This window comes from Cheilinus undulatus, linkage group 8 (assembly GCF_018320785.1).
Source record: "Cheilinus undulatus linkage group 8, ASM1832078v1, whole genome shotgun sequence".
Taxonomy (NCBI): Eukaryota; Metazoa; Chordata; class Actinopteri; order Labriformes; family Labridae; genus Cheilinus; species Cheilinus undulatus.
Window position 1 is genome coordinate 26,163,486 of NC_054872.1, and position 16,644 is coordinate 26,180,129.

Sequence of the window (16,644 nt, forward strand, 5' to 3'; positions counted from 1 at the left end):
GACTAGAAATACACACATGGAGTGAACAATAGTGTAATTTACAGAGATGGCAGACTTCTCTTCCAGCATGAAAAAAACTACACACCTGCACTGTTGTGATTACATCTTTTCACTACGAGTACTGGAATAGTGTCCCAGTGTGCTCAACAAGTCCTCTTGTGTAACTGAGATATGATTGGTGGTGTCATATTTCAGCAAACTCAGCAGCCAATGAAGCGCATAGTTCCTGGTTGCTTTCTGAGTTCACCTGTGTTAACTGTGCACCCTTACGCTGGCAGTTTCCATGTTAACAAGGATCTGTGGCGTGGGAGCAAGACATACCAGCAGTGAACAGAAACAACTCTAAACAACAGCTCTTTGAAATGTAAGTGAACCTTTCAGGCATTTTAAAAAACTTTTTTCCACAATGAGTAAGAGGTTCTTTGACTTCTGTATCATTTCTTTGTGAAAATCAGACATTAATATGCCATGGAATGTGGGAGTTGATATGAATCAAGCAAATGGGTCATATATTTTAAATCATTTAGTGATATATATATATATTCTATTTTTCAATTAATAGCTGAAGTTTTGTAGCTTAAAACAGCAGAGTGTTGCATTATGTTTTTGTGGACACTGCTATTTTCTTACTTTCAATTACAGCTTTGAAACACATCCCAAAGCAGAAGAAAACAGTAAACGTGATTTCTTAACAGCCTAATTCTCTTGAAGAGTGCACAGATAAGTGTCTCGTGTTGTTCTAGGGGCTGAGACACACTCACCACTCCCGTTCATCACTCAAAACTAGACAAATACAACTTCTCAAAGTAGACAGCAGAACTGTTCAGACTTGAATGCTGCAGGTTAAAAAGGTTACGCTATGCTCCAGTTTTGAGAAAGGACCAGGGCTCTGAAAAACTAGCAAAAGTTGTGCACTTGATGACCTTTGAGCTACTTTATACCTAACGCATACAAACAGCTGACAATAAACTACGTCACTTACCAAGTATTAAAAGGGACACCTGGAGCAGCCGTAAAAACTGCATGACTGCAACAAGAAAAGTAGCCCGTTTTGGTTCTGTTCTCCCTACAACTGAAATATTTCACAATAGCTGCATGTTTGGTGTATAACTAACCATCAAATTCCTAGCTAAGTTTGCACTGAACCGAAGGAAAGCTGATTTTGAGCACACCTGTGCTTGATCAGGTGGGAGCCTGTCAATCAGCCTGCTACGTCATCATTTCTCAACTAATTTGTTCGAACTATTGATAGGCATTATAAAAAAAGCCTAATTAACGGTATTATTGCTAGTTATTCCAGGTTTCCAGGGAGTTTAATTTCATATCTCAGATATAAAATAGAGCTCCTTTTTTGGTAAAGTCAGGTCATTGTTAATTGAATTCGTTTGTAACATTCACCGTTGTTCTGAATGCTGTCATAAGTATGTGAGCCTCAGTTTTCAGGAAACTGTTGTCACAGCACTTCTAAGTAGACACGTGGAGGTATTTTCCGCACTCTGAGAGACAGATGGGCAGCAGAGCGCCAAATAAGGTGGCTGTGAATCCCCTTGTATATGAGAATAAAATTGCCCTGAATTCAGCCCACACAACAGCAACCAGCATTTTCCCGTTCAAACTTCGCGAGACTCAGTTTCTCAACAGGCATCTGTTGCGAGCGCTTCGAATTTTACAGCAGGGAGGAAGAGAGACACACAGGTATGGTCTGATAATATTTCAGTTAAAGTAATCATAACATGACAGAGGCGGCTTTGTCCTACTTTTGCTCGGTTATCGTTTATTTTAAGTGATGTTAATGATTTTATGTTGTAAACTTTGACTCTTACACTAACATATGGACTTTTTTTTTTAGCTAACGAGCATCAGTTTGAAGCCTTGCAGTCATACTTACTCATATTTCCTCTTTAGCCTACCATAGTTTCTCTGCCTCTTTTGCTTGCCCACCAAGTTCACCCAAGTTCATGTCAGTTGTTTATTATCTCTCAGAGTGCAACTCATGGAAGAAGATTTTGGCTCTAAACAACAGAAGTATTGTTTTTTAATACATTGAGTCAGTGTGACAATCACTATTTCATCCATTCAAATGCACAGACTCCTTCCTGTAGGAAGCAGGTTGCAGAAGGTGTGGGTGTTGTTAAAAATGACTTGGCAAACTGCAGCAGCCCTTATCTTACTTCCTGCTTGTGTGTGTAAGATTGCCATGTTATTCAGTGTTCTCCTGCGTGCCTGTTTGACCTAAATATTAGCCTGCAAAGCGATTACAAAGGGCTGTTTTTAATCAAATCCTTGCCCAGGCTATGCCAGAGGTGAAACAGGGGCACCATATTTCATCATTTTTAACTTTCAGTGCTTTAGATTGTTTAAAGAGTAATGAAGCTGCATGCTAGACAGATGGAACAGTGCAAACCCCCTCTATGTGACTGGGATAGGGATTGTGATAGTGTTGTTAACAAAACAAAGAACTACGGCTTTGTCTCCATCTGATAAAAAAGTAAACCACAAGGTGTACGTGCCTGAGTCCTGTTTGTCCTGGGTCTGTTACTTGCTGCTTAAATCACCCTGAAGAAACATATCTGGTCATTCTTGTGTGTGTTCATGGGCTTTATAGCTTTTGCACACACACACACATAGAGAGAGAGGCAGGCAAATACAGGATATGTGTCTCAGAGGTGGCTGTCATATACAGCCCCACGCTCATATCCTTCTTCTTGTTCTACTGCTGGCCTTATTGACCTGATGTGCAAAAAGTCTTCCATACAGCATTTGCATTGGAAATAACTCAAAAGATCTCAAAATCATTATATCTTGATGCTGGATCCCTCACTGTTTTGCATGACACCATCGAAGGTAGTGTGCTTTTGCTTTAATTTTCATTTTATCTGTAGTTTTCTTGTTAGTTTTTGTGCTTCAGTGGCAGTCTTATGTTAAAGGAGAAAAAAGAATTTTTCTCAACCTCAGTTAGATAAACAGCTCCTGTGGAGATGACGGAGTCGAGTAAACATTTCAATAAGAATGTTCTCCCCTCACTGAAGCAGAGCCAGCTACCATTTTTGTAAGATTGAATGGCAATGACTAACAAATGATCTGGGGGCATTTTCCCTCTCTCACTCAGTATTTTTCTTTCTTGTCAGGCTTGTTCTTTCTTACAGCAGGTCGGTTTTAGCTGTGACACATCTTCACAATAATCAAAGTTTTCCTTCCCTGTCATCTCTTTTCTTTTCTCATTTTTCTTACTTATAAATGTTTTCCTCTGAACTCTCCGGGCCACAGTAATTCTAATATCTTTGCACGTTAGTTGTTGTTATCGCTGGTGTCAAAGTTGTCAGTGCTGCACAGTGGTTGAGCAGGGGGCTGTTATCAGTGCAGACAGATAAGAAAGAGATATTCTGCTTCTCTGCATGTAGTTCTGTTTATGCACATGAACTGAACCTCTGTTTGTGTGTGCATTCTGTTGATTTACATTGTACTGGGTGGGTTGCGAGGAGTGGAAATTGTTCATCAATCAAAATTAAACCTGGTGAACAAGATTTAGGTGTATTGTGGGCTTGCCTGGCCAGACAGGTATGAGGTTCAGAGTTAATCCTGTTAGTGGAAAACTACATTTGGGATGAAGGAGCAGAAACAAGACACATTCACCCTGCAGCTACAGCCCAGTGTATGCTTTTATTGCGGCACACTCCAGTGTTATGATTTGTAGATTTCTACTTTTGCCTTCTGTGATCTTTGCATCTTTAGCCAGCAGGCAGCCAGCATGTCTGCTTCATAAGCAAGCCACTGGTTATTATTACATGTCGCAAATTGGGTCTGGTATTAAAGAGCAAATTCAATTGGCATTCAAATGTACAAGAATATATTACCCAATTTGAAAAATAATACAGGCGTCAGGAGCTGTTTTGATACAGAGGCAGCGGACTGGGTTGATAAATATTTCCAAATTGGATCGGCTTATTATTTCACCCAAAGCGACTCTGAAAAGCAAATTGGATACAGAAGGGGATTTTATTTGCAGCTTCTAAGGTTGTTTGCGTTTGGAGATTTACTGCAGCTATTCAAGAGGCCAGAACAGCCCACACTACACTCCCTCTCCAATCAGCCTCAGTTGTGTGATTAACATCTTTTTCCAATACAGTCAACAGAAATAGTTGTTAATGCAGTTCTGCTAATTTAGCATGAAGATAATCTTCTTGTGGAGAGGGTTGCACTCACTTCAATACGGCCCCACAGGGTGGTCATAAGAGGGTTTGGACATCATGGCAGCATTTATTGATGATTTTTTTTTCCCCTTCTGATTCTTTACTCAAAGATCATTTCCTAATACCCCAACCTTTTTAAAAGAAGAACAGATAATTACAGGTCTCTTGTCTCTGCATTTTATGCCTATACCTTTTTTCGCTTCCATTTTGGCCTGCTGTAATTTGAAATTTTTGTCATTTAGCAAACATTCTTCACTTCCTCTAACTTTGAGTTTCAAGCTCTATATATGCACCTTTGTTTCAGGGTAGTAAACTCATTGCCACTGTCTCTCGTTTTGATACGCTGTATCTTGATGCAGTTTACCTCATTTCTTTGATTGATTGATTGATTGATTAATTGATTGTTATCTTTATTTCGATCATGTAAATGACAACTTAAAAACAGTTAAAAATACAAATAAGAACATCAAAAGATGAAAACAATATAAGGCAGTAACTTGCATCAGCAAATTCTAAAGCATCTCAGTTTACATGAGCAAAAAGAGTAGGAAGAAGTATAAACTTATCTAATCCTACCCCCTTTCTACAAAGTCATTAATAACAGAGGAAACATGAACACAATAGGCCTGGCTAACAATGAAGAGGCGCTTACAGCGTAACATTTGGCACACAGGTCACTACAGTGGCTAGTTCCTGATCCCAAGCCTGCCTCTGTGGCTAAATCTGACCAAAGAGACTTCATCCGGGACCTGGACTGGAGGAGAGGTCCTTCCCATGCTTTCCCACTTAAAAAAAACACCCTTCATATTGTGTTGGATACAGCTGGGGCTTGTTTGGCAGGCAAGGAACATCTGTTCTTCAGATTATTTTGGTGGTGATATGGAGTGCAGAGGTTGGGTTTGTTTGTGGGCCGTGTGCCATGAGGAAGTTCTGAGACTTCTTAGCAGCCAGGACACACAAAAAGATATGACTTGTGATAAGATAAAAATGAACGATATATAAGTGGTTGAAAAGAAAGAAGCTCAAACTTTCTCTTTTGCAATCATGACAAGTATTCTCAAGTAGTGATAAAAATGATAAGACTAATAACAAAGAAGGATTTGATCCCCTTCTGTTTTGCCAGTAGAAGTCATTGGTCACTTTTTTTGGCGCTTCACACCTGAGGAGCTGCAGGGCTTTTGCACAGCAAAGGGAAAAATGTTGAATAGACACTTACTGCCAGCTGACTGTGACAAACTTCTCAGAACACTTGTTTCTGCTGAGCTCAATGGGAAAGGCAGTCGTCCACTGACCCTCACACAAGCTCCCATCTCAGATTACAATCTAGCTTTGCATACGTACTTTAAAACTTTGCAGGCCTGGAATTAGCTTTCCACTGACGAGCAATATGTTATCCTGAAACTCAAAAAGTGCCAGACAAGCCCCAATAATAGACAGCGCACCTGCTTTCCATCACACCCTATCTCTAAACCAAAACACCAAGATTTCACATGCATCAATGGCTGAATATTAATAGCAGATATTTTTAACTTGGTTCTCTTTCCCCCCCGCAGCATTTGAAGATGATGCGATTGCTCTTCCTGTGTCTGCTGCTTCTGCTGCCAGCTGCTTCTGGTACGTTCTCATCATCTGTGACGCTTTCAGGTGATAAACATCTAATCAGGGTCTATGCATCCCAGAACCAGCATCTCTTCCCTTATCTACCTACGAATGTGCAGATTAATATATGCACCCCCTTTTGAATTATACTGCCACCTAAGAGAGAAGGTGCTTCAGTGAAATGAAAGTCTCATGTAAGAATAACATGAAAGAAAAACTGCGAAATTAGCTGAAGTATTTCCGTCGCTGCACTTTCTTGGTAGAAGACACTAGAAAGAGACTCTACTTTAGCAATACTGCTGGTTTCTGAGAAGTGTGATGAATATTGACCTTTTAAACTATCTTGAGGTTTGTAACCGTATTCCAATGTTCTACCTTTTGTTTCTTGCAGCAGTTTCAGAAGACACAGAAGGATCAGGCGATGCAGGTATGTAATGCATCTTTTACTTTGTAAAAGAGAGAAAGATATTTGCCCTTCTGCCTTTTCAAGTATTTTAAATGAATTACCACTGATATATGTTTCAAGGTCTTGGTTTGTTTGCACTTGTTTCTTGTATTGTTATCACACTGAATATTTCTCTTTGACTTTGGATGAGCTCACCCTCAGTAGGTCCTTAAGGCCACGTATGAGGAAATAAACAGATTTTAGCAGTCATTCCAAACATATTTATGACATGTACAAGTGTTTCTGTCCAAACAAAATTCCATGTCAAATAGAATCACTTCCAAACATGATGTAGATTAATAATGCAGCCTGCTGGACAAGAATTTTATTTATTTATTTTTGTTTGATTTCAACGTTTCAATTTATATTGCACAACAGAGATGGGTGGTTTAATCTAGTGACCTACTTGAAATCTCTACTTTTGTACTTGATGGTTTCTCTTCCTTGATTCTGATTTTGATACTCACAATTTGGCCACATGTTAGTGAGCTTTTGGTTTCTTACTCACAGTTTTGTTATCGCTTTCATTTTATTTAGTTTTGATTTTGTAGTTTTCTGACACCTTTTGGTCCTAAACAGACCTCATAAAACCATCGACCGATAAGTTTGCAGACAGATTAAAGGGGTTGCTTGAATCCTTATTGTTGCACAGAAGATGAACTCTTTCATTGTTATTATTTGAAGGTACACGCTATGAAGCATGTATTTCTGTATGGTCTTTACTATCATCTGGTTTCTCTTTCTTTCTCAGGTGTGGATGATGAGGATTTATACGAAAAAAATGGTGAGTTTATTGCTTCAACTCCCAAGAGTCGATTGGAGGGCAGAAAAGGTTTTCTTGTTTCTTCTGCTTCACACCCACAAACACTGTAAAGGCAGTTGGGTAGAGGAGAGGATCTGAAGGTTGTGGCCTCTTAATTGTTGTCAGCATTGTGTACAGGGTGCTCTAGTCCTCAGAGATATGTGAAGGCCTGTGGCCCCTGTTGGCTCTCCCTCTTTCCAACCATTAAGCCCTGAATGGAATCAATTAGCTCCCTGGAGGGCTCCTTTAGATCCAGCTGAAAGGCCAGCGAACATGTCGACATCTCTGCCATCCTGCCGGTCAGCTAATCGACATTGGCATTCTCATTCTCTCTCCACGCCTCCCTCTGTCACTCCTCATCTTCACTTTGATGGACGCTTGATAGAATTACAGATCTGTTTAAACCAAAGCTACAGCCACTCAGCTTTTCTCTGCGAAGTCCTACAATACTTCTGAGGCCTCTCCCTCTGTGGACACATGCTCCTACACATGGACCTTGTTTCATAAAGTTTTAGTGTTTTCTTAAGTACATTCTGAATAACCTGCCGACCTCAGGAAGTAAGCTCACATTCAAGGAGATATGCTAATTCCTTTTCTTGCTGTGAGTTAAGTAAGAGGAAGAGCTCTTTTGTACACAAAGTAAATAAGTAGTTACAGCCATGGGGTCAGTTTGCTAAGTTGTTTAGCACCTTGTTTGTTTTGTCTGTGTATCTGGTTTACCTGAGTTTTTAAAGACTTGAGTCAGTTGTTAAAAGCAAACAGGTGAGTTAAAGTTAGATGTACAGGTACATCTCAATAAATGAGAATATCATCAAAATGTTGATTTAGTTCAGTAATTCAATTCTAAAAGGTAAACTCATATTATATTGACTCATCCCAAACAGACTGATATATTTAAAGTGTTTATTTCTTTAAATTTTGATGATTATGGCTCACAGCTAATGATAACCCAAAATTCAGTATCTCAGAAAATAAGAATATTACTTAAAACTAATGAAAAAAAGGATCTTAAACACAGAAATTATAGACTACTGAAAAGTCTGAACATGTACAGCACTCAATACTTGGTCGTGGCTTCTTTTGCATGATTTCCTGCAGCAATGCGTTGTGGCATGAAGGCTATCAGTCTGTGGCACTGTTGAGGTGCTATGGAAGCCCAGCTTGCTCTGATAGTGGCCTTCAGCTCTTCTGGGTTATTGGGTCTGATGTCTTGCATGTTTTGTTTCACAATACCCCTTCTCTATGGGGTTTAAGTCAGACCAGTTTGCTGGCCAATCAAGCACAGGGATACCATGGTCCTTAAACCAGGTATTGGTACTTTTGGCAGTGTAAGTAGGTGCTGACTAAGTCCTGCTGGAAAATGAAATCCGCATCTCCATTAAGCTGGTCAGCAAAGGGAAGCATGAAGGGCTCTAAAACTTATAAAACAAATAGTTAAAAAAAGAGTGAAAGTGGCAAAAAACTGGCTGAAAAATACAGGTGAAAAGTTGTTATAAGTGGCAAAAAATTAAGTGAAAACTGCAAAAATGGGTTTACAGCAGCAAAAATGGCAGGAAAAGGGTGGAAAGCAGTTAAAACATTTAAAAAAAATGGTTAAAAGTGTAAAAAAAAATATCAGAAGTTATCAGAAACAGTGATTACAAGTAATTTGGACATCAGAACCCAATGATAGCTACAGACTTTCAGCTCCAAAATGTGGTAATGGTTAGCCAGGATGCTAGCCCAAATGCTACTGATCTAGCACACATGCATTGATATCATCAATACATCACAACTGGGCAGCGCCCATTAGCAGGGTTTCTCAGGGGCCCAGCCAATTCTGTCTGCAGGCCTGTTTATGAGAATGTCACTTAGCTTGGTCATTTCCACAGCAGCTTGGGTGCTCTTCTAGCCCGGGCTCTTTGCTCTGTGTGTCATCCCCCCTCTCTCTATTTTGCCTTTTCTGTCTCTTTAGCTTTACCTTCCCCAGAAAAGCAAAAATGCCCAAAAAATAATCTTTAAAGAAAAAAAAGTAATGAGCTGAGATGTTTTTTGGCAGCTTTTGCAACCTTGGGGCAGAGACAGGCTAGCTGTCACCTTCTGTCTCTGCGCTTTCAGCTAATCTAAGCTATGCTGCTGGCTATAGCTTCATATTTACCTTTCAGACATGAGATTAGTATCAATCTTTTCATAACTAAGTTTAAGAAGGGAAAAGCAATGACATTCCAAAAAATGAGACTTTTTCTGGTATTTTTTTTACTTTACTGTAAAGATATACAGCTTAAAAATGTTTGAAGTAGGATATGGAAAAGTACAGTTCACCTAAAATCAGCATGGCTTATTAATTTTTGTCTTAAGAGAAAATAATGAATGTACTTTCGCAGAAAAGTTTTTTTCATTAACAGTTGTATTGTTGTCTTTCTGTTTGGCAGTTTCTGGTATTTCAGACAAAACTTTCTTTGGCTCAAATGCTGGTAAAACTACAGGAGTAGAAGATCAGTCAGAAGAGAGTAAGTATTGTCTTAAAAATAAGTGAAATAAAGTGAATATTTAAGCTGTAATACTACAACTTCAATTATGTATCCCCTCTTGTTTAATAAGCTTTGCCCTCTTTTTTTCAGACAAGTTCACCATGATTATCATCATCACAGCTGTGGCTGTGTTGACTCTTTCAGTTGCAGCTATAGTCAGTAAGTATTCTGTGTTTTGTGGAGACCAAATGTCATCATATGTGAAATAATGCCTGTGACATTCATACAGTTGACAAATGCATGGCTGTAAAGCCTTTCAGTGTTGGCCTGAATCTCTGTATTCCCCATGTGCCTCCTAAAGCTGCTAATACATCTGCAAATATGAACTTTTCTGTTGTATAGCCGTGACCTTTTCCCATTTTTTCTTTCAGCTATAATGTTAGTAAGGCGGAACATGCAATATCGGCAGCAGGGGTGAGTTCATATAGCTCAAGTTTCTATTTAAAGTTGAATTTTAAAATTCTGTAAACAGCTTATTTTGGTTGTGTTGAAATAGGCTTCCTCATTTTCACGCTGAATAAGAGGAACATTTTCAGTATCTTCTTATGGCATCTGTACATGCTGTGTCAGTGTGTGACAGATGAATATACGGCTCGATCTGTGATAAGTCAGCCTGCAGGTGACAGAACCAGTCTGATGGGTAACAGCTTCTCTGCTTTTTTCCAATTTGTTCTACAACATCCAACTCCTCCAAATCAAAACCAGAGGAAAAACAGGCTAGTGACAAAACGCAACCAGTATCCACCCATTTGAGCCCGTCTGGACTTGTAGAGCAATTAGTATTAGAGCCTGAGGCCTCCAGCAGCACCTCTGAATACACCCAACCTCTAACCCCTCTATCTTCACATCAAACAATAGCCTTAAGACAGTAAGACAGAACCACTGAACGAGACAGGACCCAGCCTGTTCCAAAGCTTACCTCATGTACTGAGGCGTGAATACACAACTCTGCTCAGGAATAACACAATCCTGTAAACATGATCCTGGCGTCATGACAACAATCTGCCAGCCACAATCAGAAAGCAGAACAGCCTAAACCAGTTATACAAAGAGACTCTCTCTCTCTGCCACACTTAGCTTATTTGACCTCACGTTGCTGTGGGAAGGCTTTCTGCACAGTAATCACTTTCATTTGTTCTGGGGTGCAGTATAACATGACCCGCAGGCCGGGTCAGAGGGGTTACCGAGTTCAAATTAGTCCCCAGAGATCTCCAAGCAGCAGCAGAACTGCTTTTGTGGAGCAGACACCCAAGACAGTCTGTGAGGGTTAAATTCCTGCGCAGGATTACCAGCTGCCTCCTGGGGCTGCAGTCAACTCTGGCAGTGTTTGGTGCTGACTGATCGCTCTGCTGAAAAGAGGCTTAATCACACAGCAACCTCTAGCTTGTTGGATCAACAGTGCCTTGCCATGTTTGTAAGTCCCACCTGGGGATGAGCTGTGTTTTGAGGTGATGCAGTCGCCGTGCACCTGTCAGAGCCCCACAGCATGAGGCAGACACGCTGTTTCCTGGATCATGACACGCAGGGATGTTTCTATTCTCTTTCTGCTAACAAACTGAGAAAGAGCCTAAAAATATCGGGAAGATGACATACTTTTGCTTCTGCCCTGTCTCACCCCCATACCCCCCCCCCCCGTCCTCCCTCCCTTTCTCTCTCTCTCTGCAGAATCTACTCGGTGCCTACGGAACAACAGAAAGGGGCAGTTCCGTTCCTGGTGGAGTAGCAGTCAGATGACTCATGGACAAGAAAGGAGCAATGCACCGGGCTGTGTCATCTCCTACTCTTTAACTCAGGACAGTTTGACTTATATGCACAACAGCCTTCTTCTTACCATTCCAGTTCACTTTTTCCTCCTACACAAACTCATATGAGTACATATATAATGGGTTTCACTCTTATATACTTTTCCTTCGTTGTCCATAGCGATTCTGCTCCACATACACACTGTTTAGCCTGGGACATTTGGAAAGCATTCAAACCTTCTAATTGGATTCTATTTGAGGAATCCAAATCAAAGCCAGTGAATATGGCTTAAAGCTTCTTTTGTTAAAAGGGATAATTTAGCACAGCCACAGCTCCCCCTTTTTACTACCTGAAACAAGAAATTATTCCCACTAGCTATGCACTGAATTTGTGTTTGATTCGGTGGAAGTGGAACAGACCTGTATGTGTGAAACGGTCGATGAGTGAGACAAATCATGCTAATCCACACACTAAGCCAGCACAGTACTCACTTCATTCTCCTATTCACTCGTCTGACATCTTCTGTTCGTGGCCCATTAGGACTGACAGGAGGCAGTGTTATAGGAATATAAAAAACCTGTTCCCCCTCTGCTGAACCTCAGGAAAAAAAAAGATTCAAGTTGAAATAACCAGTTTGAACATATTCTTGCAAAGCAGCAAATTAATCGACTGCCATGAGTGATGATGTTTTCTTTTCCCCTTCTCTTTTTCGTTTTGAAAGGCTTTCACTTAAGTCTAGCAGATTGTAAATAGCTGTGTGAATGCTGTAGAGAGTTAGATTAATGCCCCAGACACTCTCAGAGAGAAGCTGGATAAAATCTCACGAATCAAAATAAGTGTAGGGGGATGATTGAGAAAATACAATCCTTGCCTTTGTTTCATTCATACAGAGAATGATGGCTTCTCTGTTTTTACTTAAATAGAAATCAATCATGTTGTATAGAAAAAAGCTTTCCATACAAACACCAAAGGCACTGGTTGTTTTATTTGTTCTAATGCAGAGAGGGGAAGAGACTCTCTGTGGTAATGGTTGAAGGGGAAGGGGACATGCTCCTGTTTGACATGACAGTATTTCATTTGTGGCTTCTTGAGCAGCACTTATAATAGAGTCAGCAGCAGTGGGAATGGTAACATGGGGTTAAACACTGGATTTGTCATAGCACGATCTCACTTTGCTCTTCCACTAAATCTTCCAGCTAATCTCATCACTGGGGGCAGGCTTTGGCTCCAATCCAGCCAGACTTGAGAGCAAAAACAGTTGTGCAGTCACGTCTTCATCAGGGTGCACAGTGGCTATAGTATGTCTGAGTTTAAGTCTTAAAAGTGACATGTTCCAGTTTATTTAGCACAGACAGTAGCAGATGTGATGATGGTTTGTGGTTTTACTGTTCTTTTTTAGCACAGTGTGTAAAGTTTGTGTAATTTCTCTTTACGTGTAAACCTTCAGTATATGTCAGCATTTCAAAGTGACGACAATTAGACATGAATTGCCGTACAAAACATTTCTAAGTCTCTCGTCTACCTTTTTGTATTTACTCATTTACTATTTCTCTAAGACAAACAAACCACATTCATGGCCATTGAATGCAGCAAAGTATTCTCTTGATTTGTTTCAGATATGTACGAAGTATCAATCTTGTGCAAATGTCCAAAGAAAAATCCCAAATATTGTTGCTTTAAGCATGTCCCTAAACACTCTTTTCTCCTGTCTGCTTTGGCACTACTCATATAAGTGCAACAAATGTAGCTTCAAAGCTTTTTTTTTTTTTTTTCTTCAGAGTGATGTATTTGAAAAGGTTTTTTTTAATTTATTTTTTTTCTCTCTGAAAAAGGCAAGTTCCTTTACTGTCCAGACCTGGGGCCTGTACTGTGAAGCAGGGTATTTGGTCAGCTAGATGACCTCAGGGTGAGCTCTGTGTTTTCAATACTACGAAGGTCTTTCTCTTCATATTTTGTGAGCAGATCCAGGCCCCCCCTGGCTATGTGCAAACTACGTATAGCGTGTAGGGCCTCGCCACTGTGGGGGCCCTCACTTTGAGCTTTTATTCCTTCTCTCTCTCTCTGCACATCAGTCTGATATTTGCATGATAAATATGATCCAGGTAATTCCTATAAAATGTTGACCAAACGTAAGGTTTACCTGGCTGTCACACATTAGTAAATTAACCCTAAAAATATCTATTTTTGGAGATCAGGCAGGCAGTGTTGGGGGTCCTCATGTCAGAGTCTGCTTAGGGCCTCACTTTGGCCAGGGGCGGCTCTGAGTAGATCAACTTATGCTTAACACCCAACCTGCTCTCAGTAATAATCTGGATGAGCAATCAACCTGTATGAAACACCCATCTACTGACTAATCAGATCTGTTGATCACAGAGCGCTTTGAGCTCAATGTCAGAGGGGAAGAGCGAGATGGAGAGACAAACATTTCCTGCATGATTTAAATAGACCCATAAAATATAGAACTTTGACAGATGTTGGCAGTGCTTTACAGCTATCATCAGACAAGACTAAACAAAGACACCTTTCACTTCTTGTAGGTGTAAGACAGAGGTGGGCAACTGCCGGCTGTGCTCCTCACTCAGTGCGGCTTGCAGGTCGATTTTAAAGATCAAGAAACTGTTAACATGAAGAAAATATGATGAAATCTGCCGTGAACCATGAAAAATAGAGGCATTTCTATATTTATCCTCAGTTACTGGTGTATGTTAGCAAGAAATCAGAAATGTTATTGCCCGTCAGTTTTGCTGTAAAAGTCTTTTATCAGGGTTCCTGCAGATCCTTGAGAAGTCTTAAAATAGACTTTTGAAATTTAAGGCAATAAAAGTCTCAGAGTCTAATTTTAACGGGTAAGAGGTCTTAAATTTTAAATGGCACTTGAACGAAGACGTGTCTTCACCCAGTCTTTGTTTTTTTATAGCAAAATGTATTATATTTTAATTATCGTTTTGCGTGTATGCTTGTCCCCTGGAAAAATCAGAATAAACTTATGATTGTCCAAGTCCCAAGCAGGGTGCATAGAACACACTACCATGATTTAGTACTAGATTCAGGCAAGATAATAAATATGAGGACTTTCTATAGACTAACACTAGACTAAATCTATCAATAGTAGAAATGACTAAAATGTGACTAAAACTAAAAGCCATTTCATCTAAGGACCAAGACTGAAATTAAAAATAGCTGACAAAATCAACACTGCCTGTCTAAGCCGTAGCACAGATAGCAACTGCTGTAGGTTACCTTTCTATCTAGTATATTCAGACTATAAACAGAGCTTTAAATTCATTCTCGTACTTACATTATTCACATGGCAGGCATGAGGCTCTAATTGGCGCTAATGTGGCTCATCTGAATATATAAATAGCAAATGTTTTCAAAGATGATTAAATTCAACAAATTAAATACTGTAGATGAGCTTGTTGCACATAGAACAACTCAGGTGTGACATCATTCCCAGCTCCGACATCCAACTTCTGGGGTAAATGGAACATAGTATAATAACTCAGTGCAACATTTTAGGATTTTAGTCAAAATCTGTACATATTTCAGATTTTTTGGCACCAGTTTTGAACCAGTACACCAAAGAAGTCTTTTGAGAGGTATCAAGGACAATTGAGGACAGTATGGCATGCAATTTAACTCAGACAGACAAACTGCCAACTGTAGTAGTAAGATATGGACCTCTCAGTAGCCAGAGATTCCCATCTCTGGTGTAAGATATAAAATCAAGTGACTTGCTTTCAGTTTTATTTTCCTGTTCATTTTAATGAGCCATATCGCTGTTGGGGTTGCAGCTGAAATACTGCATCTTAAACTGTTAGATATGACACATTAGAGGAATTGTCTAATTCAATGGAACTGTATTTGGATCTATTTTATGTAAGGATGCTTAAATGACATCACATGCCTTAATTTGCACACAGCTTCATTTTTTAACATTTTGCACCAGGTTTTTGAAACATAAGCCTTACATACCTACTGATGGTGAACATGTTCATTATTGTGATCAAGCATATACTGACCGTTTATGTGAGCACACTCATAGAAACCCTGGGTTTATTGATCAAGTTGATAACCAGCTCAGAGGGAATCAAAACTTAAATATCATGGTTAGTGAAGCCAGGTAACTGAAGGATACCTTGGGTATGTTTAACTTGCTTCACAGTACAGGCCTCTGGGTACGGTGGCCCTAAAAGCTAAAAAACAACAACAACAAAAACAACTTAAAAAAGCAATTACCGAGTTTTTCTCTCTAAAAACTGCTGGATATGCTCTCTGTTTGTTTTCTGTCTGGATATGTAATTAGGTTGCAGAGTTATCAGCTTGTAGAGGCACTGTACTTAAGATAATTTTAGACTTATTGAGTTATTTTAACTTCTTATATATAATATATTGTATAAAAATGTACTGAGCTATGCATTTTGCATTGTGTCTCATTCTTGACAAAAATATAGCTTTTGCATAAATCATCTCTTGTATGCTTGTTGAATTCCTTGAGGCAGGTTGGAGTCAGCTATTTGCCAAAGTTCTTTTCCGTAAAATATTTGTACTTAAAAGTGTAATTGGAGCAACAAAGAGCTAAAAATGAACCTTATAGTGGCATCTAGCCAAAACCTCATATCTCCATTTTTCATTATTTTATTTTATTTTTTCATAAATCATTGCTATTGGTCACACTTTACATCAATCAATGGGGTTTTAAACAAATTCTAAAGCAATAAAAATGTCAAAAGATGCCGACTATGACCATTCACTTTTGAATTAATTTGAAAAATACTGCACTGTTTTCATGCCCTAAAAGGTGGTGATTCTGAAGATAGGTTTTGGCCTGATGCCAGCATTATATCAAATTCTTATGTTTTTATGCAGTTGTGTACTCAGACTAATCCATATAGATGTTTTTTCAATGACATTCAGAGGTTTTGGTTATATAATAATGACAAAGTGTATATCACATAACTATATTTCTCACAAGAAAACAAGGTGATTGTATGTCATCATTGTATTCTTTCTGCACAGCTGCTGTAATTCTTATTTCATTCTTGTGTCAATAAAAACAATAAATAGTGCTGTATATTATGTTGGTATACTGAACTGTGGATTGTGTTACTTTTGTCATTAAATCTGTGATAAAAATGTGCGTGTCTGCTCCCAGTCTGCATCATTTTAATGCCATATGGATGTAATGATAATACGCCAGTGGATCTTGTTTAATCTCAGGCTTTACTCACTTACAAGCATGGAGACACTAAGAGGCTTAGACACCCCACACTAAACATCACGTTTTTGTTGAGATTGAAAGTGTAAAGAGTGTGCAATATGAATCAGAAGGAGGAGGTGACCCAGCTTTTCTTA

At 39.3% G+C, this 16,644-nt stretch overlaps 2 protein-coding genes across 9 annotated transcripts in view; one reads left to right on the plus strand and one right to left on the minus strand.

Moving 5' to 3' along the window:
* Positions 1–1,133, minus strand: part of LOC121513367 (IgGFc-binding protein) — a 23,686-nt gene extending 22,553 nt beyond the window's left edge. For 2 of the 3 annotated variants that reach the window (XM_041793086.1, XM_041793085.1), the window contains exon 1: positions 983–1,133. In XM_041793086.1, coding sequence (XP_041649020.1) covers positions 983–1,025 — 43 coding nt within the window. In that variant the 5' untranslated portion in view covers positions 1,026–1,133. Of the gene's footprint in view, positions 1–85; positions 172–982 lie in introns of those variants that run through there. The other variant, XM_041793087.1, reaches the window with a different exon arrangement.
* On the plus strand, positions 262–16,429 carry si:dkey-262k9.2. Of its 6 annotated transcripts, none has more exons than XM_041793091.1 (8): positions 262–364; positions 5,744–5,804; positions 6,181–6,216; positions 6,986–7,018; positions 9,448–9,525; positions 9,637–9,705; positions 9,918–9,960; positions 11,212–16,429. In XM_041793091.1, the coding sequence occupies exons 2-8, from the start codon at positions 5,753–5,755 to the stop codon at positions 11,267–11,269; spliced, it is 369 nt and encodes a 122-aa protein (XP_041649025.1). In that variant the 5' UTR covers positions 262–364; positions 5,744–5,752; the 3' UTR covers positions 11,270–16,429. The 6 variants fall into 6 exon arrangements, with proteins under 6 accessions (XP_041649025.1, XP_041649027.1, XP_041649028.1 ...); XM_041793093.1 differs by having other exon boundaries at positions 6,184–6,216; XM_041793094.1 differs by lacking the exon at positions 262–364 and adding an exon at positions 1,560–1,695 and having other exon boundaries at positions 6,184–6,216.
* The last annotated feature ends 215 nt before the right edge of the window (positions 16,430–16,644 follow it).